Source organism: Anoplophora glabripennis, unplaced genomic scaffold (genome assembly GCF_000390285.2).
Source record: "Anoplophora glabripennis isolate ALB-LARVAE unplaced genomic scaffold, Agla_2.0 scaffold962, whole genome shotgun sequence".
Taxonomy (NCBI): domain Eukaryota; kingdom Metazoa; phylum Arthropoda; class Insecta; order Coleoptera; family Cerambycidae; genus Anoplophora; species Anoplophora glabripennis.
This window is the reverse complement of record NW_019418252.1, coordinates 40181-63978: the sequence shown is the minus strand read 5'-3', so window position 1 is coordinate 63978 and position 23798 is coordinate 40181. Positions and strand designations below refer to the sequence as shown.

Genomic DNA, 23798 nt, shown 5'->3' with positions numbered 1-23798 from the left:
TATATATGCGTGTGTGTGTGTTTACATACCAACCCACAATATTATATATTGTGCTCTATTACACTCTGCCTCGAGGGTATAACTCACCCTCCGGATTATTCCCGAGGGTGTACACACGTTATCGATGAATATCGCCTCTGGTGGCGCAGCATGTTTAACAACGAGGAAGTCATCCTAAAATTTTAAATAAGTAAATAATTAGAAAATAAAATTTATATGTAACTTACAACAGCAATATGTGATATATATATTCCTGCATCCAGCAGGTGATGTAAGCTGCATCTACTGAAGGAGGAAAAATTTTTAAATCATTACATCACAGACTGAAGTGTGTGTGAATCTTTAAGGATAATTTTTTCTTTAACCATAGTCGGCAAAATCATAGTACACTGCATTATAACTATAGATTAGACTACCTTTTGCAGACTAATTTTTTTAGTCTCAAAAAAGAGCCAAAGATGTTTTTTTAGTATAGCACTAATGCTTATAAGAAATTTATTAATTCATAGCAGAATAGTATTCTCAGATTAAAAATTATAAAAGAATGTAAAAGCATATGTAAATGTCAAACACCTGTCATCGTATGCTCTCTGGACATCAGCCGGTTACTTGATTGTTTTTGATTGTACTATTGTTTGAACTTGGCCAGCCACCCACTACTAGCGTTGAAATCAGGAGACCCATTAAGTTGTTTATTAAAATCTAGAGCCTTTTCACAAAGAAGCGGGCCTGATATTGGTTCACCTAAGCTCCTTCTTTGTGTAAACCATAAATATAAGGCAGCCTCAAGAGCCATATTATTGGCTAATTTTAATCTTTTTCTATTTTTAGGTCCCTCATTGCTATCTTGTTGGGATGCATATTTCAAGATAGCATCTTGTTTAGACTTTATGTCCGTAATTGTAGACTTACCGACACCAAACTCTCGGGCTAATGCCGCTCCGCTTTCACCTTTCTTAAGTTTTTCCAGGATTTGAAGTTTATCCTCTATGTTCAGTGTCTTGTGTTTTCTTTTAAACGACGCTTGTGAAGCCATTTTACTTGAAATTACAGTACACAAGTTAATGTTTCACTGGTTCATTAAACAGCGAATTTCGAAAATAAAAACCAAAACAGGCACAATGACAACACACACGATGCAATGTTTACTACGGTGATGCTCTGTTTACTGTAGCAGTTAGAGAGCGATTCTGATTACATACTATTTTTATTTTTCCCAAAACGGCGTTCGGATTACAGGGGTTCGAATTATCGATGTTCTACTGTAGTTAGAAAATAAAAATATTTGTATTGAATTAACACTTGTTCACTCTACCCCGTACAATATGTTGTAAAATAAATCCTTAAATACTATATTTTTTGTTCCAAGCAAATGATGCAGTGAATGTTTTGTCATAGTTTTTCTCCTGAAACTTATAAACAATTTTTATCGGGCCTTGTATATACACTGAATCTGAAGACAAATAATTTTGAACATTTTATTACTGAATAATCCAAAGCTTATCTAATAACATGGATATTGTCATGCTATCTGCAAAGATGTCCGCAGAAAAACATGAAAACGGATACAAAAGAATCTATCAAACCAACAAGGTTTTAGATACTGAAATCTATGAAAATATCTATTTTTGTAAATGTACCTCCACATGTAAGTAATTTTATGACGTATACTTTTATAGTCATACATATAAAATTGTTTATTTTTATTTGTAAGTATGTGAAAAATTTGTTCAAATATAGGGTTAGGATAACTGAAAATGCATATACATCAAGGATTTTATTTGTGTGCTTAGTTTTGTTCTACATTTCTTGTAACAAAAAATTGTTTATTGTGTCAGTAAAAGTAGAAGTAAAAAGTTGTAAGCAAGCACCAAATATTTAACGAAAATATTTTATTGTCTCATAGAAGTTTCGATTGGTAAGAAAAAAACAAATGTTGATAACAATATATTTTTATTTCTAGAAAAATTTATATACAAATAATAATATTAATAAAAATAACCTAAAATATAACAAACTAAAATCTGATTATATGTACATAGAAAAAAGTTACAAAAAGAGTTTTGCTGAACTCAATGACTAAGGAAATAACTATTTTTTTGTTTTGGGTCACCATTCCCCTTATCCGCTTCACTGAAGCGGTATTGGAACACTTTCTTCTTTCCAGATAAAGTTCTCGCTCGTCGAGAAGCCGCAATTGCTCCCTGAGCGCCTCCCTCTGCTCACGAAGAAATCATTCCTCACCCTTCAGCGTCACGGTGAGCTCTTCCTCTCTTCGCAACTTTTTTCTTAATTGCTCCATTTCCCTGGCCTTTCGTTGAGCCCATTCAGCCCTCCGTTGGGCTTCCTTCTCCCTCCGTCGCCTCTCTTCCGCCAAGGAAGCCGCCCAGTCATCCTCGACAATGGAATTAGTTGCCGGAGTAGCTGGCTCAGGGGACGGCGATGTTGATGCCCATCGGAGGCTCCTCGATGGCGATTGGAGACGCCGAAGGGTATCTATATTTTTCCCATACAATAGAAAATAAAGGATATTAATACATATATCTTTTCTAGAATTTTTTTTCTCAATTTATTTAAAAAAATATTTACCCAGTTGAAGCCGAAGGAACATTTCTAAAATCAGAATCATCCGGTTCCGCCCTTTTTCTTTTCGGGGTGGTAGCCTTGGAGATACTCGGCTGTACCTCCAGAACCACCTCTGCGATTTCCGACAGCTCCTCCATCTCCCCGGAGATGCTGCAAGGAAAGGAAAAAAAATGTTAATAAAAACGAATCAAACTCATTAGACTATTGTACAAAAACAACAGAATGAGATTGCAATATGTATAGGAATAAAAAAAAACTTACGTTTCATTGATCATGGCATCAATACTGAGCGGATGCTTCTGGAGCTCTTTCCTGGCTTCTGGTTATAGCGAGCACATTGTTGTTGGATGCATAGCGACGATGTAGTCTAGCCTGGTATTCGTACAAGACTAAATATATTCAACGGACGCTTGCATACATATANATCAATCAAGGGACACATCACTCGCACACACACACACCAGAACAACGGCACATCATGTAAAGAAAGACTCGCTTTTAAAAATGAATATTTTTTGCTTCAAACAGTCTACAGGATGATGATAAAACCATCCTACAGTTTTTAAAACGGACGTAAATTGTCCATTTGTTATCCGATTTTTAGTAAGGTGAGAAAATTATCCGCCATCATCTCACAATTATCAGCCAATTGGCAACGCTGCTTGTCTGGATGGCATCCGTGCAGCGATGTCCCCCACTCCCGCATGCGCCTTGAGCGCACAAGGCTGTTATATAGGGTGGCGCAAACACCGTTTCATCTTCCACTGTTAGTATAATTTCTTCCACATTTTCTAATTCTTCCTCCATATCTCTCCCTTCTGTATTTTCTATTTCAGCATTATTTTCAATAACTCTAAGTGAATCACCATCAAATTTATTGTATATCCATACAGACTTTTTTATTTATTATTGACATAGTTAGGTCATAAGTAGGATCATTACAAGTGTTTACTCCGGAGCCTCCACCTGTTGCATACAAAATTATGCGTTCCTCTGCAGCTTTCTTTCGAATATTTTTTTTTTATTTTCATAAAACTTCCTTAAATGATCCATCATTCTTCTATGAATTGAAGGACAATTTGCATGAAATTCATTTGAAAGTCTTATCCATGCGTCATCTTTCTCTCGCCAGCTAACCGCGTCAGTTTTTTTACATTCCAAGATGTGTGAATACTTTTTTACTATGAGTATATTTAACAAGAGAATCTTCTCCGGTAAAATTCGCGAGACGCGCTCTTTTTTCAGATATCGTTTAAACTGAATAAATGCACACTTCTAAATCGGGGATTTATAAATTGTTCAGCAGGAACAATGAGCGTCAAGATGCGTAAACTTGCTAATGCAGGAGGTTGCCATTTTTTACAAAAACTAGCACTTTTTCCATATTTCTCTGCTAACTTGTTGCATTCTTCTTCAGAATGAAATCTCTCCATGCCATATACAGCCTCGTGTTCTGAATAAACTGCAGATTTTGAAATTGTTGCAACAGATGCTGCACACCGCTCTTTTCAACTTCTTGTATGTAACACATCCACATGATTGAACTATTTGACTGAATTTACTTAGTATCGGGTCAGTTGTTATAGGCAATCTTCTACCGATAGCCCAGAGCTAACCAGTTACAAGACCAGTTTAACCGGTCTGGTTCGGAAACCTGATCAGTCTATTATCATTTTATAAGACCAGATAAACCGGTTAAGTTAAGGCTTTAGATACAAGGGAGACTGTATTACATTACCAGATCAGTTTAAAAATTTCTAATTAGAAACGCACACAACTTTACATTAAATTTGAAATGAAATATGAACTAAAAAATACGTACTTTAAATTAAATCGAAAAGAGTCGATAAAGCGAAACTTTACCAGCGAATCTGTTGATGATTTAGTGAACGAAATGTATTTTTCTTTATTTATAGGCAATAAGGGGAGCCTGATAAAGAAAGAAACTCCGTGACTCATTTCAAATTTGTTAATGTTTAATTCCAAACTAATAATTTTGTTTAAGGCCCATCTTTTTCCTGGAACTCTTCCAGTTTGTTTAAAATTTTATCAATTACATTTTCTTGAAACCAAACTTTTAGATTCGTCCCCAAATCTATTACAGCATTTTTTGTGTTAAAATATTTAAAATCTGAAATTGTTTCGTTTGAATTAGCTTTAGCTTTAATAAATTCTCTACAAAAAGCAGTGTTAATTTTTATGGTTGGGTGAGTCGTCAGAATTCCTGATATTCTATTCTTAAATAAGAAATGATTTTTACTAGGATTTTTTCGTTAAGAGTTTAAGATTAATTTTAATGGTTTTTACTGGAATTTTTGAAATTGAAACGATATGATTTTTATCTGATTTCTTTTCAGTTAGAAGCTTTTGATATTTTTTCCTGTTTTTAATTAAATTTACGGGGTTTTGAAATTGAAATAATATGATATTTTTATGAATAGTTCCAAGTTTTTAATGTAGTTTAGATTAATGATTTTTAATTGGATTTTTTCGTAAAGAGTTTAAGATTAATGCTTTAAATGATTTTTACTGGAATTTTTTCGTTAAGAGTTTAAGATTNACCGAAACTGTAGATGAACTACGTACTTGTTTGAGACCTTTGTTGAAATTAGAAAAAAAAATACGTCGTTAAATTACCCTGAGTATAGTCTAAATGTAGATGATGAATCAAAGATAATCCGTAGTAAAAATCAAAAGCTACAGATATTTTTCTAGAGATTTTTAGATTTTTTTTTAATTTATTTAAAAAAATATTATTTACCCAGTTGAAGCCGAAGCGGCATTTCTAAAATCGGAATCATCCGGTTCCGCCCTTTTTCTTTTCGGGGTGGCAGCCTTAGAGATACTCGGCTGTACCTCCAGAACCTCCTCCAGAACCACCTATGCAATTTCCGACAGATCCTCCAACTCTCCGGAGATGCTGCAAGGTACGGAAAAAAATGTTAATGAAAACGAATCAAATTTATTAAACTGTTATACAAAAACAACAGAATATGATTGAAATATGTATAGGAATAACAAAACTTACGTTTCATTGATCATGGCATCAACACTGAGCGGATGCCCCTGGAGCTCTTCCCTGGCCTCTGATGATAGCGAGCACATTGTTGTTGGATGCATAGCGACGATGTAGTCTAGCCTGGTATTATCAAATTATTGCAACTTGCAGATTCCAGCAGCATTCTGCGAATTCCCTTGAACTGTACAGGTTGCTTAACTCACGATTGTAATTTCATACCTACAGATTCCAGCAGCAGCAGCAGCATCCGGTGAATTCCCATGAACTGTACAGTCAATATACGCTAGTAGTTTCTTATCAGAATAATGATAAATGTCCCAATAGCGTATTTAACCAAACGTTGTAAAAATTAATTTCTTCCAATAAATGATTTTTACATTTTAAATAATGTTATATCTGGTAACACATTAATTGGACTCCATAATAAATATACATGATTACACGATATATAATCAGAACAGCAATATGGTTCGATGAATCTGTCACCTAGGGACCTTGAGTAGGTTTGATACGACGCAAATACTTCCGAACCATAACATTCGTCGTCTGCATTGAATTCAATGTTGGAAACAGTCGTTACATTCTGCTGTGATCGTGTAGGTAAAAATTTAAATCTTGGAGTACTTCAATTACAATTATTAAGTACCTTCAGCACTTAAATTCATCTTCGATACAGTTACTCATGTATTGTTATTTTACATCTTTAGTGTTATGCCTATTTATAACAGGTGAGTAAATGAAACGGGATGATTTAAAAAACTCAGAAAACATTAAAAGAACCATTTTTTCTAAAGTTTATTGATGAAAACATGATCTACAGGAATGGAAGTATTATGTTAGTGCACAATCGTTCATTTTTTAAAAATAGTATCCGAAAGATGGCCTCCATTGTTTCGCACACATTCTTGCAGCCTCGTTGCAAAGTTCCCCATAACATTGCGCAGCATTTCTAGCGGTATTGCGGCTATTTCAAGTCTAATCCTTTCTTTTAATGCCTGGATAGTCCTTGGGGGGTTACTTTGAAACACTTTCGTTTTTAGGTACCCCCAAAGAAAAAAGTCGCATGCCGACAAGTCCGGAGAGCGAGGTGGCCAGGGAATATCGCCGTTCTTGCTCATAAGACGACCGGGGAACACCTGTCTTAGTAAACCCATTGACATTCGTGCTGTATGGCGTGTTGCACCATCTTGTTGGAAAATCGTTGTTTTATTTCTGTAGTTCTCGATTGCAGGAAGAAAAAAATTGTTCAACATATTGACGTAACGATCAGAGTTCACTGTTCCCAGCTTGGTTCTCAAAAAAATAAGGGCCGATTATCCCTAACGAAGAAACCGCACACCACACGGTTACTTTCTCTGAATGTAGGGGTCTTTCGTGTAATTCTTGAGGGTTATTGTCTGACCAATACCGAAAATTTTGTTTGTTGACGAAGCCAGTAAGATGAAAGTGGGCTTCATCGCTCATCCAAAGATTATGCAGTACGTTATCGTTTTCATTGATATGCTCTAACGTTTGTTCACAAAACCTTAATCGAGTAGCGTAATCTCGAACGTTGAGAGATTGCACAATCTGAATTTTATATGGATGGTGGTGAAGGTCTTTATGCAAAATTCTTCTTGTGGTGCTGTAGGATAGTCCGAGATTTAAGCTTCGTCGTCGTACGGATCTTCGTGGACTCTCTTCCAATGAATTACGAACCGCTTGAATATTCTCTGGCGTGCGCACAGTTCTAGCACNCAATATTCCTAGGATTCATTATATAATTGTGCTTTAACGTCTTCTATTTTCAAACCCAACTCTTTAGGTAAAGAAAAGTAGACTGGAAACTGTTTTAAAAGGTAACTTGTTTAATTTTATGAAAATTTCAATTTAATAAGAATTCATAAGAAAAAATGTATTTGTATATCAGGTAGAAAAATGCAACGATTATTTATTATTTAATATTTATTTATAAATTATAAAAGAACCTATGCGTTTCATACATAATAAATTATGACTATCATCACCAAGGTTACATTGTGTTTCTATAGTGTCAAATCCGCAATTATCGCAATGAACATGGCCAAACGTGTGATTATGAATTAAATCAATATACGCTACTAGTTTCTTATCAAAATACTGATAATGTCCCAATAGCGTATTTAACCAAACGCTGTAAAAATTAATTTCTTCCAATAAATGATTTTTACATTTTAAACATAATGTTATATCTGGTAACACATTAATTGGACTCCATAATAAATATACATGATTACATGATATAAAATCAGAACTGCAATATGATTCGATGAAACTGTCACCTAGGGACCTTAAGTAGGTTTGATAGGATGCAAATACTTCCGAACCATAACATTCGTCGTCTGCATTGAATTCAATGTTGGAAACAGTCGTTACATTCTGCTGTGATCGTGTTGGTAAAAATTTAAATCTTGGAGTACTTCAATTACAATTATTAAGTACCTTCAGCACTTAAATTCATCTTCGATACACTCATGTATTGTTATTTTACATCTTTAGTGTTATGCCTATTTATATATCAATATCCCCGAACATTAATAATTCCAACTTTAATTAAATTGCCAACTATAACCTCTAAAGAGATAGGCGTGGTGGAGTTGAATTTGAATAAATGAAAGGTATTGGGTTATTAGTTCAGCTGTAATTATAACAAAGGTTTATCTTTTTATAAAAGTTATGCAGGGCTAGACTGTAAAAACAAAACAAAAAAAACACATGATCACTTGGTATTAATTTACATTTTTATTCAACTAATCTTGTTTTTATTGCTGTTTTTTATTTAATAAGAAATACAATCTTTTCCTCTCTTCCTCCCTAAACTTCTTCTTTATGGACCTACACTTTTTAATCGGAGGTTCTTATTATCAGCTTGTCTAAAATCGCTAGTGTAGGATTGTAGGTTTCGTAGTTATCGTCGTCCCACGATTCTTCCGTTAGGATGTTCGTTTGATTAGTCTTACTGGATTCGTCACTGTTCTTTTCTGCCCCATTATTAACGTTACCTTCATCCCAGGATTCGTCGATCTTTTCTACACCATAGGTCGCACTAAACCTACATTTCTCGTCTCAGGAGTTATCGTCTAGGATGTTCTTCTCTGTTCAGGACGACGTTAGATTATTGCCACTAAACTTACTTTTTTCGTCCCAGGAATTATCGTCTAGGATGTTCTTCTCTATCGATGACGACGTTGGATAATCAACAGCCCACGATTCTTTTGTTAAAATGTTCTTATAGGTATTCATTTTCACTGTTTTGTAATTGCAATAAATGTATCCTGCTGTAAATATAATAAAGGTTTATCTTTTTATAAAGTTTATGCAGGGCTAGACTAAAAACAAAACAAAAAAAAACATGATCACTTGGTATTAATTTACATTTTTATTCAACTAATCAATTTTGTTTTTTATTTAATAAGAATTTCAATCTTTTCTTCTCTTCCTCCCTAAACTTCTTCTTTATGCGCCTATACTTTTTAATCGGAGGTGTTCTTATTATCAGCTTGTCTAAAATCGCTAGTGTAGGATTGTAGGTTTCGTAGTTATCGTCGTCCCACGATTCTTCCGTTAGGATGTTCGTTTGATTAGTCTTACTGGATTCGTCACTGTTCTTTACTGCCCCATTATTAACGTTACCTTCATCCCAGGATTCGTCGTTCTTTTCTACACCATAGGTCACACTAAACCCACATTCCTCGTCTCAGGAGTTATCGTCTAGGATGTTCTTCTCTATCGAGAACGACGTTAGATTATTGGCACTAAACTTAATTTTTTCGTCCCAGGAATTATCGTCCAGGATGTTCTTCTCTATCGAGGACGACGTTGGATAATAAACAGCCCACGATTCTTTTGTTAAAATGTTCTTATATGTATTAATTTTCACTGTTTTGTAATTGCAATAAATGTATCCTGATGTAATTATAACAAAGGTTTATCTTTTTATAAAGATTATGCAGGGCTAGATTAAAAACAAAACAAACAAAAACACATGATCATTTGTATTAATTTACATTTTAAATTTACTATTATATATAATATAAGATAAATATTGGAAAATTATATCGGCTAAATGGTGACCGCGATTCGATATGCAACTTTCGGCTCTTTTTAAGGCATTTTTCATGACATCCTGCAACATCTCGGGCTGGATTTATTTAATTTCGTGACGAATATTGTCTTTAAGATGTTGAATCGTTTGGGGCTTATTCACATAAACTTTTGATTTTAAAAAACCCCATAAGAAAAAGTCCGGTGCTGTTAAATCCGGAGATCTGGCTGGCCATGCTAAATTACCATTTCGCAAAATTAGTTTTCGTGGAAAAACGTCATTCAATAATTGAATTGTTGAACTGGCCGTGTGATGTGGCCCCATCTTGCTGAATCCACATGTCCTCTAGTCCTTGCTCTTCCATTTCAGGCATAAGAAAATTTCGAATCACGTCTTGATACCGTTCAGCAGTAACAGTAACTCCAACACCTTGGTGATTTTCAAAAAAATATGGACTAATGATGTTTCCAGCATGAATACCACACCATACAGTTGTTTTTAGTGGATGCAATGATGTTTCAATGAATTATTTGAGGATTCTGTGTTCCCCAAAACCGACTGTTCTGTTTATTGACGTGGCCACTGAGAAGAAAATGGGCTTCATCGCTCATTTTCAAGTTTTTCAATCCTTCCTCCCTTTTGTCAGTTTCAGTCTTTGTTTGAGAGGGATTAGACTATATAGCCTGTTTTGCCGAAAAATAAACACTAAAGGCTTTATCAGCTGCGTCACTTTGAGTCTTCCTTATCCTTACTGGATGGCCATGGGGACCTTTTGATACAGTCATCATGGCCGATGTTGGCGTTTCGACTCTGTTCCCCTGACTTGCCGATGTTAACTGACTCGAAAGTTCTGAAGAGGATGGCGATGGTAATGGATTAGTTACGCGGACATCAATAATCTCGTCAATGAGCTCAATTTCTCTTCTGTACTGTACTCGAACGCTTATGCGTTAAGAGATTATTAAATTATTATTAAATACGTTTATAAACCTACTCCATTTTTACTTTCAGTTTTTATATAGATTGTTGCTATAATAAGATGATGAATTCATTACGAATTAAGGGCCTTACCTTGACTTGAACTTGACTTCTCTGGCAACAGTGTTCCATGACTTTTCAGTAGCATCCCATTTTGAATAGGCCTGAAGGGTGAAATTATATAACTTGGGATCCTTCTCCATTTCCCCAACGAATTTTATATTGAAGACCTGGGGAAGTACAACAAAATGGCCAAATCAGGGTAAACAGAAATAATACAATAATTACCTCCATTTAAACCACACGATTCACTCGAACTTCAGCTTCTTTGCCTTAAGTCTTTGTTTCACCATTAAGTCGTTTCGATTTTTTCGGTTCTTCTTTACATTGGGGGCAAGTTGAACAAACGTCGGTCTTAGGTTTACCAAATCCAATATTATGATTTTTGTTAAAGTATGATCGAGAAAAATTTTCTCAACTTTCCTTCAACGGAATCTATATGCATCTTGAAAAGTCGTCTAATTTTCAAATCACAAGGTAAATGAGACCCAGTAGCAACTGTACTTCGACAAAAATATGTGATTATACGCTTTCAATACTCTCAATGAGCTTGAATATAGCATTCTTTTTCCCATCGTTTCATTTTACTCGGTCACTCTTTTCGCCTTCTTCAGGAACTTTTCCCATTCGGTATCTTTTCAGTACTCCCTCGTATACGATCCTTTTTTAATCTCAAAATACTGAAATACTAGAGCGTCAACACTACTTGAGAAGAAACGGATGTATCTTTATATTCTGGATCAAGATTTATCTGTTTGTCGGTGTATATAATAAAGTTCCAGATGTATCCACTTTTAGATTCTCATAATAGATAAGTCTTTATCCCAAATCTGGCCCGCTTCAATGGAATATATTGTATCCATCCAAGTCTGCCTTTATATGATTTTATGACATCTTGATGAATACTAAAAGTTTCAGTAATCTCATGTTCTTCAAAATTGCTATGTAAGTCAAAAGATATATTATAACCGTTACAAGGAAAGATAGTTTGAACGCTCACATAAAGACCGTTCATAAAGATCAAAACACTTGACATCATCATATGCAGAAAGCAGCGAACTAACCGTCCACGACACGAACAGTAATAGAAAAACATATATACAGACCTCTCGACTGGAATGACGAAGACAGTACCTGCAATAGAAAATATAAATACAGATCTGTCAATGATAATAATGACCAATTGTCAAACATGGATAATGATGATGAACAAACAGATTGTGAGTACCGAAGATTTGCTAGGAAGAGAGGAGGTTCTCGATCCAGGCAAGAAGTGTCATGGCGGCATGGAAGTGACTTCACATGGGTAAAGAACATTCTCTGTAGCGACATTATCTACAATTTACATGATTTGGGAATAATTCAGTAACTCACCAATAATCTCCGGGAGTTATTAGCTGTTGGCGACAAGCATGAAACAGGTATTAAATAAACAACACAGATAACTGGTTTGACAGGAAACATCATTTTTATTCTGAAGAAAATAGATTAGTATGTCATATAGGGTTTACAATTTCGGGCAATGTCGAATTCTAATTCACAATATTTATTGACGTCACTGACGTCCCTGTTTGGACGCCTAATTTTATGACGACCCTTGACTACTGGTTTATCGGCAGCGGTGGTTGGCAGCCGGCGGTGGTGAGTGACGTCGCAGGAACGTACTCCGGATTGAATTTTTTTTTTTTCGGTTTGTCTCGGGCGCCAGTTTCCCTATCTTTTACGTGGGGGAAACTCCACGTGAACCCTACCCTCGGTTTAGAGTAAGTACTCGGGATAGCTGCAGTGAAGGAAGTTTAAATCCAGGGGTTTGTTATATTTCTCTTACTTTTAATCAAAGTAGTTCTCTGAGTGTAGTGTTATTTTCCTTTTAAAATAAACGGACTTATCAGTGTAGGTCACAAAAAAATACTGCGACTTTTTACTGATCGGAATTTATCAATCTTATCGGTGTTAAGAATGAAGACAACTGGAAATATATTTACTAGATTTATTTTATATTAATAAGGCCTACGGAAATTGAAACAAACAAAAGCAAAATAGATTCTAATTACAATTATGATAACTAACTAAAATCGGAAATATACAAATAATTTAACAATCGGTGTAATCAAAACAAAATGGGTTAGAGCAATTACTTACTACGGATTTAAAATGTCTATTCGGTTTTCCGGTGCAAATATCAGGACACAAAATCGGTACAGTAGAAAAACGGAGTATTTGGCGTTTGGTTTATTTACAATAACCAAACTACTACTCTCAGAAAACGGTACGACGAAATAAAATTCGGTTTTTAAATTTCGATCGGTGCTAGAAAGGGAATAGGGCTGGGTACCCCTACTGGCGGTGGGGTACCCAGCCAAACCAACAGTTTCGGTTATTGTTCCTTACAGCGTTTATCAAGCTTGGGCGGTGGGATACCCAGCCAAACCTTCGCCGACAACGATGCTGCTGTATACTTCGACACCTTCACGTCCTCTACTGGCGGTGGGGTACCCAGCCAAACAAGTAGTTTCAGTAAAGGGGCTCACAACGTTTGTCGAACGAGGGCGGTGGGATACCCAGCCAAACCGTCGCCGATAACGCTGCTGCCGTACGGACCTGCACTCAACGTCTTCCACTGGCGGTGGGATACCCAGCCGAACCAGTAGTTCGGTTGATGTGACGGATAACGTTCGTTGAACAAGGGCGGTGGGATACCCAGCCAAACCTTCGCCGACAACGCTGTGGTCGTAGTCTTGCCAGAGTTCAAAACGGCCAAACTTATACCATAGCAGGACATGTGAATATAGGAAAACACAATTTGCTTACTTATTCCGGATGGTTGCTCCCGGCGGCTAACTCCTTGGGTCGGATGGCGAACTCTGGTCGGTTTCAGGTCCTCAGGCTGGTACTGGAGTTCTTCGAGTTCTGGCAGCGAACTCCTTGGGTCGGATGGCGGTCTCTGGTCGGTTTCAGGTCCTCGGGGTGGTCCTCAGGCTGGAACTGGAGCTCTTCCAGTTCAGGACGTGAACTGAGCATTTTCGTCCAGGAACGTTGGTTTTATTGCCTCACTCAATCCCTCCTTGACTAAGCGGGAGTCTTGGAGGGGCTATGCGCGCGGCACTCGTCAGAGTGGGGCGAACGGACGGTTCAGCTCGACTCGCGGATAATAATTGCTCTTGCCCAATTACGCTAATTAATAAATAAATGGCAAACGGCCTTGCATAAAACGGAAAATTAATACTGGTTCATTACAATACCATTCCATAATATTATCCATGGTGCTCCATTTCACCGTTTAAGAATGTAACTAACCCCTGCTGGCGGAGTGTGTTTTAAAACGATTAAGTCGTCCTTAAATTATAAATTAAGTAAATAATTATAAAATAAAAATTATACGTAACTTACAGCGGGATGTGCGATATATTCCTGCACCCAGCAGGTGATGTATGCTGCTTCTACTATGTGAGAAAAATATTAAATCATTACCAGTACATAAAAAAAATGGTGTAGTATATTACCTGTTCGTTCATTGTAGTTCATTGTAAAACACAGACTGAGGTGTGAAAACTGATCTTTACGGATAATTTTTTTTTTCAATCAATCATAGTGCACTGGATTATCACTATAGACCAGACTACATTGTTGCAGACTGCAATTTTTTAATCTCAAGAACGCTCCAAATATGTTAATTTTTTAGTGTAGCACCAATGGTTATAAGAAATTCGTCAATTAATTATTTCATAATTGAATTCTGCACCCAATTCTAAGTATATATTCCCTATACCTAAACTCAACAGTTATCCAAAATTTTACGATTTATTTATTTATTTGTTAAAAAAACGAAACAACATATTCATTTTGATTGACTCATAGAGAGGGGACAATGGGGAAAACTGAAAAGAGATGTCACCGAATAGACATAGTCTTTAGACTGGTATTCTGAAGTCGGGATTGAATGAGAGGAATAGTAGGACGCAGATGCATGATGATAGCAGCTCATCGATGCAGGTCTAACCTTCTCGCCCGTATCTTTTTTCTTTAATTTGTTTAATTAATGTCGGTACTACCAAACGAAACTCTAGTTTTTCGTCTTCTATAAAGTATTTTCCTGCAGGTGTTACGGATGAAAAAAATGCTGTGCTCTCATCTATTTGTGTTGGTGGAGGTTAACAAATGGCTTTTAAAGCTTTTAAAATCGCCTTGTCTGTTTCATCAATATTGATCTGATATTCTGCTTCGTTTTCGAGCACAAGATGTGGATTTATAGCTTGTGATGACAAGGATGATTCTTCCTCTTCACTTTGTTGGCTCTCCGTATTGTCGCAAATACTGGATTCAGTAATATCTTTATCTAAAATCTTCAACAAAAATTGAAGTTGATCAAAGTATACCTATATAGTATATAATGATTATTACAGTTTTAAAGTTAATGTTTATTTAATATTTTATTAGTAGCCCCTGGAATGATTTGGATATATATGTTTTTATATATGGATTTGGATATATGTTTTTATGTTTTATATATATGTTCGCTTGTATCATCTGAAACCACCTAATCGTGCAGATATGGTAAACATATCGTGGACCGTTTTAGCTAAGCTTGCAATACGAGTCAGTTAGCGAGCCTACTTTGCTGTATGATGTTGTAACTCAGTATTCGAAGACAATAAACCAGAATTATCGCGTTAATTGTGTTTCATTTATCTCGCTTTTTACTTAAAAAGCTAATATATATAATTAAAATTATGTGTTACTATGTATGAAGTTGATTTTTTAGAATTCGTCTTAANTATATATATTATTCTAGGTAGGGGCTCAAAGGGAGGACTGGGCTCTTCTGAAAATAACAAAAAACGTTAATTTTTCCAGTAAACGAGTTTTTTGTACAGGGTCTATTTTTATAATTTGACCTCTACCTACACGCTTTATTATTGACGTTAGAAAAAAACTTTAAAGGAAAAAGTTGCAGGATTTAACCTCTATTATCTTTTAGGCTAATGAAAGTTTGAAGTACCAATGTCATAAAGTAGTCGAAAAACTAACCTAACAACTTTTATTCTTTTAAATGGAACATGTGTATTGTCAGCTAGATTGAAAGATCTTTTTTTGCTGATTTCAAAAATATAAACTTTGTTGACATTTGGATAAGCCGTTTTTGAGGTTTGTATATGAAATTAATGAAAAATGTAGATTGCTATGAAAAACTTAAAAATGTATTTAAAAACTATTAAATGAAAATCATTAACAAAAAGAAAAACATAAATAAGTAACAAACAGCCCTTATTTGTGCAGTCAACCATGCTTTTGTAAAAATATATTATTTACTAACTCTGTGGTTTTTCTGAAGCTTCCTCGTAATAGCTTTTAATATGAAATCTGGATGGCCTCTATCTATAAGTATTTTTAAGAAAATTCTTTTGTTTTCATAGCAATCTACATATTTCACTAATTTCATTTACACAAATTTCAAATAGAAAAAACTAAAAAACGGTTCATTCAAATATCAACAAGGTATATACTTTTGAAATCAGTAAAAAAAGATCTTTCAATCTAGCTAACAATAAACAAGGTGTCCCATTTAAAAAAATAAAAGAGAGGATAGTTTTTCGACTATTTTATGACATATTTCAAACTTTCATTATCCTAAAAGATAATAAAGGTAAATTCCTGCAACTTTTTCCTTTAACGGTAATTTTTTATCTTAAATAATAAAGCGTGGAGGTAGGGGTCAAAGTATTAAAAAGAGACACCCTGTTATCGTTAAAAAACTGTTAAAACTGTTTCAATTAGAACACATGTAATATTGAGCCTGATCGAGATTTTTTAAAACATTTAAAAATAATTGTAAACAATGGCGCACAGTCAATTTGGCCCAGCCCGTGTAAAAAGAACAACGCCTCACCGTTGTTCTCCTCCTCCTCCTCTTCCACATCTTTCTCCCCTTCCTTCATCCTTCCTTCATCGTGCTCCTTCTCAGCAGCGGTCGCCGTCGTTGCCGTCGCCTCCTTTGTCGTCGCCGCTGCCGCCGTTGCCGTAGCCGCTGCCTCTGGAAAAATAAAATTCACTTACAAATTTCACCAAGAAAAACAAAGGCGTGTGGGCGTTTGAATTTTCGAAAAGTAAAATGATGCGACAATAAAGGTGGAAAAAGAAACAGAAGAATGCCTCACCCTCCTCGCCGTCGGCCACCACTAGGGGATCCTCTTCGAGGGGCACCTCTACATCAGACGTTACAACCATCGCGAACGCCTCGTCCTCGATTGATGGCGTCTCCCCACCCATATCCTCCTCCTCCAGCTCATTTTCTTCTACTCGGTCGTCATCCGATTCTGAGAAAATAAAAATCATTAAAAAATGGTACCTGGAAAATACAAATGGGAACATGCATAACACTACACAAAAAAAAAAGCAAAAAAACATGCATTCCAAAAAAATAGGCGTTCCAAAAAATAGGCATTCCAAAAAAAAAGAGTTTCCTCAGAGAAAAGAAGATGCCCAAAAAAGACAAAAATAAAAAAATTCTTCTCCTTTCTCCTCGTGGAGAATATTCATTCAATATTTCACGGAGTCCTCCTTACCAACCAGGCGTCCAGAATTAAGAAGACGTTTTAATATTCGGGCGAAAGTCCGACTCGTCGCTTTCCTCTTTAGGCGAGAAATTCGAAACTTTCCGCCTTTGTTCACCCTCTTAATGAACGAGTCGACCTTTCGCCCGAATGTGTCTATTAAAGTTTGAATATCCTCGTCGTCGTCCTCCTCGTCTTCTTTCTGTTCCTCTGAAGGGGTTTTTTTCTCTAAAACTCAGAGATTCGTTGGTGGTCCGTCGTCCGGCTTGAGGTATTGGAGGTGTTGATTGGCGCCCGCTTTCCCCCGTTCTTACGAACCTGATCAATTCGTCTTCATTCAAAATTATACCCTTCTGCTCCCCCGCTTCGGATTTCAAATACCGAAATCTGTCAATTGCCACTCGGCTCGGCCTATGCCCCGCCACGATCATTGTTATTTTTTTAGTGACGTTGTGATCCTCCACAGTGGCCCCACATTCTAACAAAAATTTACAAAGGGATCTCCTATTTTTGAATAGTTTATATTGTCCTGTGGGGAAGACGCAATGGCCACGGAGGGAATCTGGTATAATAACCATATCCCTCATATCATATATTAGTTTTGAAATTTTTTCGACGACAGCCGGCGAAGTGGCCCCCACATACGCCGCCGAGATCTCGTTGGGGGAGGTCGCCTCCTGTCCTTCCCCCCTCCTCAATCTTATGTCTGGATATACGCGCTTTAAGATATTAACAAAATCGTCCTCTCTCAGGATAGAAATTCCCAACTCATTCGCCTTTCAAAAATGTTTGTTTCCAAATTCCTCGTGTTCGTTTCTTGCGGCTCCAAACTGCAGCGACATAACGGCAAAGTTAACTGAGGCCGGCGCCAGTTTTCCTCGGCCGAGGATGTCCAGTTGGCTAGCCACAAAATCGCCATCGAATAATTGGAACATTTTCCCAAAATAAAAATAGATAAAAGCACTTGCTTGAATGCCGATCATCTATATATAAAAGTAATGTACAAAATAAAAACAAATATCGCTAAAAGGCAATAAAGAGCAGAAGAGGGAGCTGGGAGGGAGGGAAGAGCAGACGGGCTGAATCTGAAATAAGGGGCAAGGGTGAAATCCGTAAACTAATCGACGAGATAAGAAAAAGTGAGCAGTTACTTAGCATTTTTAACAAAAAAATACAGATACCTACCATGCCCGGAGTAGACGGTTCCCCCCCCCCCCGCAGTCGAGGACGTCGACACCCCTGCCTAGTCGTCGCTTTGCCACGTGCCGCAGTCGGACTCTTGAGAAGATCTTTGAGAAAAAGACTTCACACATACACAATAACCATAAATACTTATACTCCACCTATTGCTCTCTGTACTTTTTTCGATGTAAATAAAAAAATGATAATTTATTTGTTTTAATTTTATTGCACAATTCACATAGCTTAAAAAACTAAACTAAAAAATTCCGAAAAAAATTCTTATATCTCAAATTTACTAAACTAATGGATAGGGGAAGGAGGGAGGGGAGGAAAACTTCAAATAATGACATTACTCTTGGAGTGAACTTCAAAGACATTTTCCAAGTCCACCTTCAGAGTAAAGTGCTGCACGTAAATGAAAATCCGAAAAACGTCATATGCAAAAATTGCTCCAAGTTACCTTCTCACCTCAGATTCCGAATCTCGAGGCGATCCGATGAAATCGAAATAATATCTAACATGGCCTAAGATGACCTAACCTAACAGCCTAACATGACCTAACACGACCTAAGATGACCTAACTTGACCTAAGATGACCTAACATGGCCTAAGATAACCGAACATGACCTAAGATGACCTAACCTACCGTCGCCATCTGTGAACCGACGGCCCAAGTTTCCGCTCTGACGTTAGCGGTGCCGCCGCCGCCATCTGTGAATAGATAGTTAAAACTGCCCAAAACGGACGTTGAAACCTATTCCTTTTATGTATCGCCATCTGCAACGCAATAGCTGAAACTTTCCGAAACGGTGTTGGAACCTATTCATCTTATTATTTGTTTCGTCTTCCGGTCGCAGAGATCGTCNTAATTACGTCAGGTTGGTGTAACGGTAGTCAGGTATGTATGCGGATAAATACACTAACTATGCTCATTTATTCTATAAACCACTTCACAATTACCTTTTAATTTGACGGAGGAAATATCAGGCTGTCTGCAACCCCTTCAGAGGGAATCCAGGAAGTACAGGAAGTAGGTAAAAACCCTATATGTAATAGGGAATGAATAAGTGAAAACGTAGTTAATAATAATTAGTACAACACCAATCGATCCTACGGGAAAAAAATATTATTTATTTTATTTATTCACACTATTATCGACTTATGTTTATAGCAATACTGTATAAAAATAGTTTTGGGTCAAACAATGAGACAGCTTTTTTTGTATTTCTTCCCTACCATTGAATGGTGTAATCAGTTTTTGATTTTATTTTTTAAATTTAAACAAATTAACAATTACTGAAACTTTCATTGCTGCAAGTCATTTTTTACTTTTCTTTATTTTTGAGCATGTTTTTGAATTGTGATTGCAATTTTTTTTATTTCACAAAAAAGTATATGTCAAAACGAAAAAAATGATTACCGGCAGAACTCTGTACGATATTTTTAAGTAGAATTTTTCTTTGAAAAAAAGTGTTTCAGACCGAACAAAATGAATATCTCAGAAACTTCTCGATTTTTTTATCTAAAAAAATTTGAGGTTATTTAAGATAGAGAAAGGTATACTTTCACCAAGTTTCGTCAAAATTAAATTATTTTTGCGGAAATGAGAAATAAAAAACAAAAAATCAGAAAAAAAACCTGTCTCGCATTTTTCTCGGAAATTTTGAGGTTATGTTAAAAAATGACTTCTACAAAAGTTGTAGATTTTTACATGATCTACAACTTTTGTATTAGATACTTTTTTGTTTGACGTCAACTTTCGTCAGAAATTCCAATGATACAATTTTTCATAACTTTTCAACCCCCCAAATCAACCCTCCGCCGCCCCTGCTCACGCATTTATATTTTTTTCGTTTATTATAAGCCCCTTTACCATTTCCACTTATAAAAGTCCAGGTAACTATTTATTTTTTTTTTCCTCTAAATGAGTTGTTATAATTTGATCGGTCTAATAAATCACTTCACAATTACCTTTTAAATTTTATTTGGTGGTACATAATATGTACCTGCAACAAATTCGAGACAATACTTGTACAATACAATGAACTAAGCTCATTTATCCGAGAATCGGCATAACAGCGAAGTTCTTTACAATAATTAACTCGTCATAATTAGTAATTACTTTAAATAATAATTAACTCATTTCGTATCGAATAGAAAAAAAGTCGATTCAAAACCCGCGATATAATTACGTCAGTTTGGTAAAGGTAGTCAGGTATGTATGCGGATAAATACACTAAGCTCATTTATTCTATAAACCACTTCACAATTACCTTTTAATTTGATGGAGAAAATTTCTGGCGGCCTCCAACCCCTATAGATAGAATCCAGGATTTAGGTAACAACCGTAGAAGAGGGTGTAAGTAAAAACGTCGTAAATCGTACAAAGGCACACCACACGATACAGACGTTACCAGGCACACCTGGTCTAAGACTAACACACTGAAACCTCAAATACCATACCAGTTCGGAAAGTTTCAGCTATTCAACATTAGGTAACACAAAATACCATTCGGTCTCATCATTAATGGACGTATTAATGGCATTTTCAAGTGTTAAGTTGTAACGTTCTACTTGTCCGTTTGACCGGGGCGAAGCAACACTATTTAAGATGTGTTTAAACTGATATTCATGACAAAACTGATTGAAGTTTTTGCTAGTGAATGCTTTACCATGATCAGATACTATTCTTTTCGGTACGGAAAACATACTAAATAGATCCTTCAGAATGTGTATAGCTTCTTTAGAATTAGTAGTTTTAACTGGCCTTGCAAATAGAAATTTTGAAAATGAGTCAACAATCATCAAAATGTAGCTATAACCACCTGGACATTTAACATAAGGACCTAAATGGTCAATATGCCAGGTGTGTAAAGGTTTAGTAGGCTTATCGATAGAATATAGAAATCCTTCTTTCTTTCCATATTGGGATCTTTTGTATGCGCAGTCTATGCAGGAATAAACGTATTTTTTTATAAATCGGGTCATACCCTCAAACCAAAGATTTTCTTTGATTAGTGCTTCACACTTCTTATGTCCAATATGACCAACTTTATCGTGGTATTTTCTAAGAATGTTAAATCGAGCGAATTTCGGTATATATATATAATCAAATTCCCTTTTACCCTTAGGTGTCGGGAATTTCGGTATAACTAATTTTAATCCGTCTAGTGTATTTCTAGATAATCGTCCATTCCTTTCGATGTACGTGCTCTTGATATCTTTGGAGCAGTCGCCTGTTAGTTTTTGTAAAATTGATCTAATTTTGTCATCTTGCATTTGAATACAAAGTAACCAATCATTAACATCGATTTTCATTATACTGGGTGTAGGGATGTTTCTGCTTAGGGCATCAACGTGCCTCATTTGTTCTCCTTTTCGATGCTTGATTTCAAAGTCGAAATCCTGAATACTTAGCCACCAGCGCGCTATTCGCGGCAATAAGTCACGTTTATTGAAAGTAGAACGTACTGCTGAACAGTCAGTTACAAGAGTAAAGTGAATACCTGTTAAGTATATCCGGAACCTCTTGATGGCTTCGACTACAGCTAAGGTTTCTAACTCGTAAGAATGGTAAATGTGTTCATTGATAGTGGTACTTCTACTGTAATACATTACGGGTCTCAAACTATCGCCATGCTTCTGTAAGAGTATTGCAGCAATTCCTTTACTACTGGCATCGGTATGTAATTCAGTCTAACAACTTGGGTCAAATATTGACAAAATTGGTCTAGACGTTAACTTTTTTCTAATAGTTGAAAAAGCTTCATCATGAGATGAATTCCATTCCCATTTTGCATTCTTTTTAACAATTTTATTAAAGGTGCTACAATAAGGGCATGATTTTTAATAAATTTCCTAAAATAGGAACTTAACCCTAAAAACTGTCTAACTTGGTGAACCGTTTTAGGTTTAGGAAAATTAGATACAGCAGTAATTTTTGCTTTTCCAGGACGTATCCCTTCCAGACTAACCTCATAACCTAAATAATCAATAGTGGTTTCAAAAAAGAAACATTTTTCAACATTTAGTTTTAAGTTTGCATTTCTTAATATTTTTAACACCTCCTGCAACACCTCCAAACCTTCTGCTACAGTTTCAGAAAATATAAGAATATCATCCAGGTATATACTAACCTTATCGTGACGTAATTTGGAAAACAATGTATTTAATAATCTTTGAAATGTTGCGGGAGCGTTGGATAGCCCAAATGGCATTCTTAAAAATTCATATTGATCGTCGGAGGTTAGGAAAGCCGTCTTATAAATTGAATTCTCTGAGACAGGTATTTGGTAGTAGCCTTGCGTCATGTCTAAGGTACAAACATCTTTTTTATTTTTTAGACGGCTAATTTGATCCTCAATGCAAGGTAAATGGTATCGATCCTTTATAGTTACAGAATTTAACTTCCTGTAATCGACGCATAAACGATAATCGTCGTTTTTCTTTTTAACTAGAATCGCTGGACTAGCATACTGAGACTTTGATTCCCTGATTATCCCATGGAAGTATGTTTAGCAAAACAGTCTTTGTACTCGGATAATAGATTATAGAATAAAGATAAATACGGTTCAGATATTTCGTCTTTATTAACTTTAACTTCATCATTACTCAAAACATAAACATTCTCTATACTTTTAAGGTTACATTTATTGTTGTAAATGTTGTTGGGAATATTTAATTCTATCGCTCTTACTATAACTTGACCCTTTTGCAATTTTAAATGTTTCGGACTTAAATTAGTAACACATAGATGACCTGTTTTGTTATATAAAATAGAAGATATTATGTGGTAATGTTTGTTGTTAAAATGGTACATTTTAGAGGCAATAAATAATGGATTTTCATTTTTGTTAGAAATTACTGTAACAATATTAGTGTCCATGGGACTAATAATAATATCTTCATTTAAAATGACTGCGTAACGGTTACTAAGACAATTAACAGGTAGTTTGTTTAATGACACAGTTTCGCCTTGAACTATCATTATAAGATTTTTATTGTTTTGAACAAGCTGACCAATTATAACATCAATGCCCCCTAAGTCAGTATCAATAAAATGTAGCTCCGATTTAAGTGAGAATGCCTTAAAGCTAATTTCCACCAGACACGAACTTCTCGATGGCATAATATCGGTACCCACACCTTTGACAAATATGCCAGAAGGTTTCAAATTAGGGGAAAATTTATTTAGTAAAGCGGAGTGAGCTACATTTATTTTGACTACCCGTGTCTAATAGCCATTACAAGGAATATCGTTAATGTAAATATCAATTTTATAACAGTCATTCACTTGCCTGTGTAAAAGATGAATCTTGGTAGGATTCAGATGGAAGCATTCCTCCCTCATATGCCCCCT

The 23798-nt window shown here is 35.8% G+C and overlaps 1 protein-coding gene across 1 annotated transcript; it reads right to left on the bottom strand.

Annotated features, from left to right (window-relative positions):
* Positions 1-628: 628 nt before the first annotated feature.
* Positions 629-1036, bottom strand: LOC108913034 (jerky protein homolog-like). Its single transcript, XM_023456668.1, has one exon. It carries the CDS (start codon positions 1034-1036, stop codon positions 629-631), a length of 408 nt encoding a protein of 135 aa, XP_023312436.1.
* Positions 1037-23798: the final 22762 nt, after the last annotated feature.

Excerpts from the sequence above, each read along its gene's own strand:
- LOC108913034 (XM_023456668.1), bottom strand. The coding sequence starts at position 1,036 with ATGGCTTCACAAGCGTCGTTTAAAAGAAAACACAAGACACTGAACATA.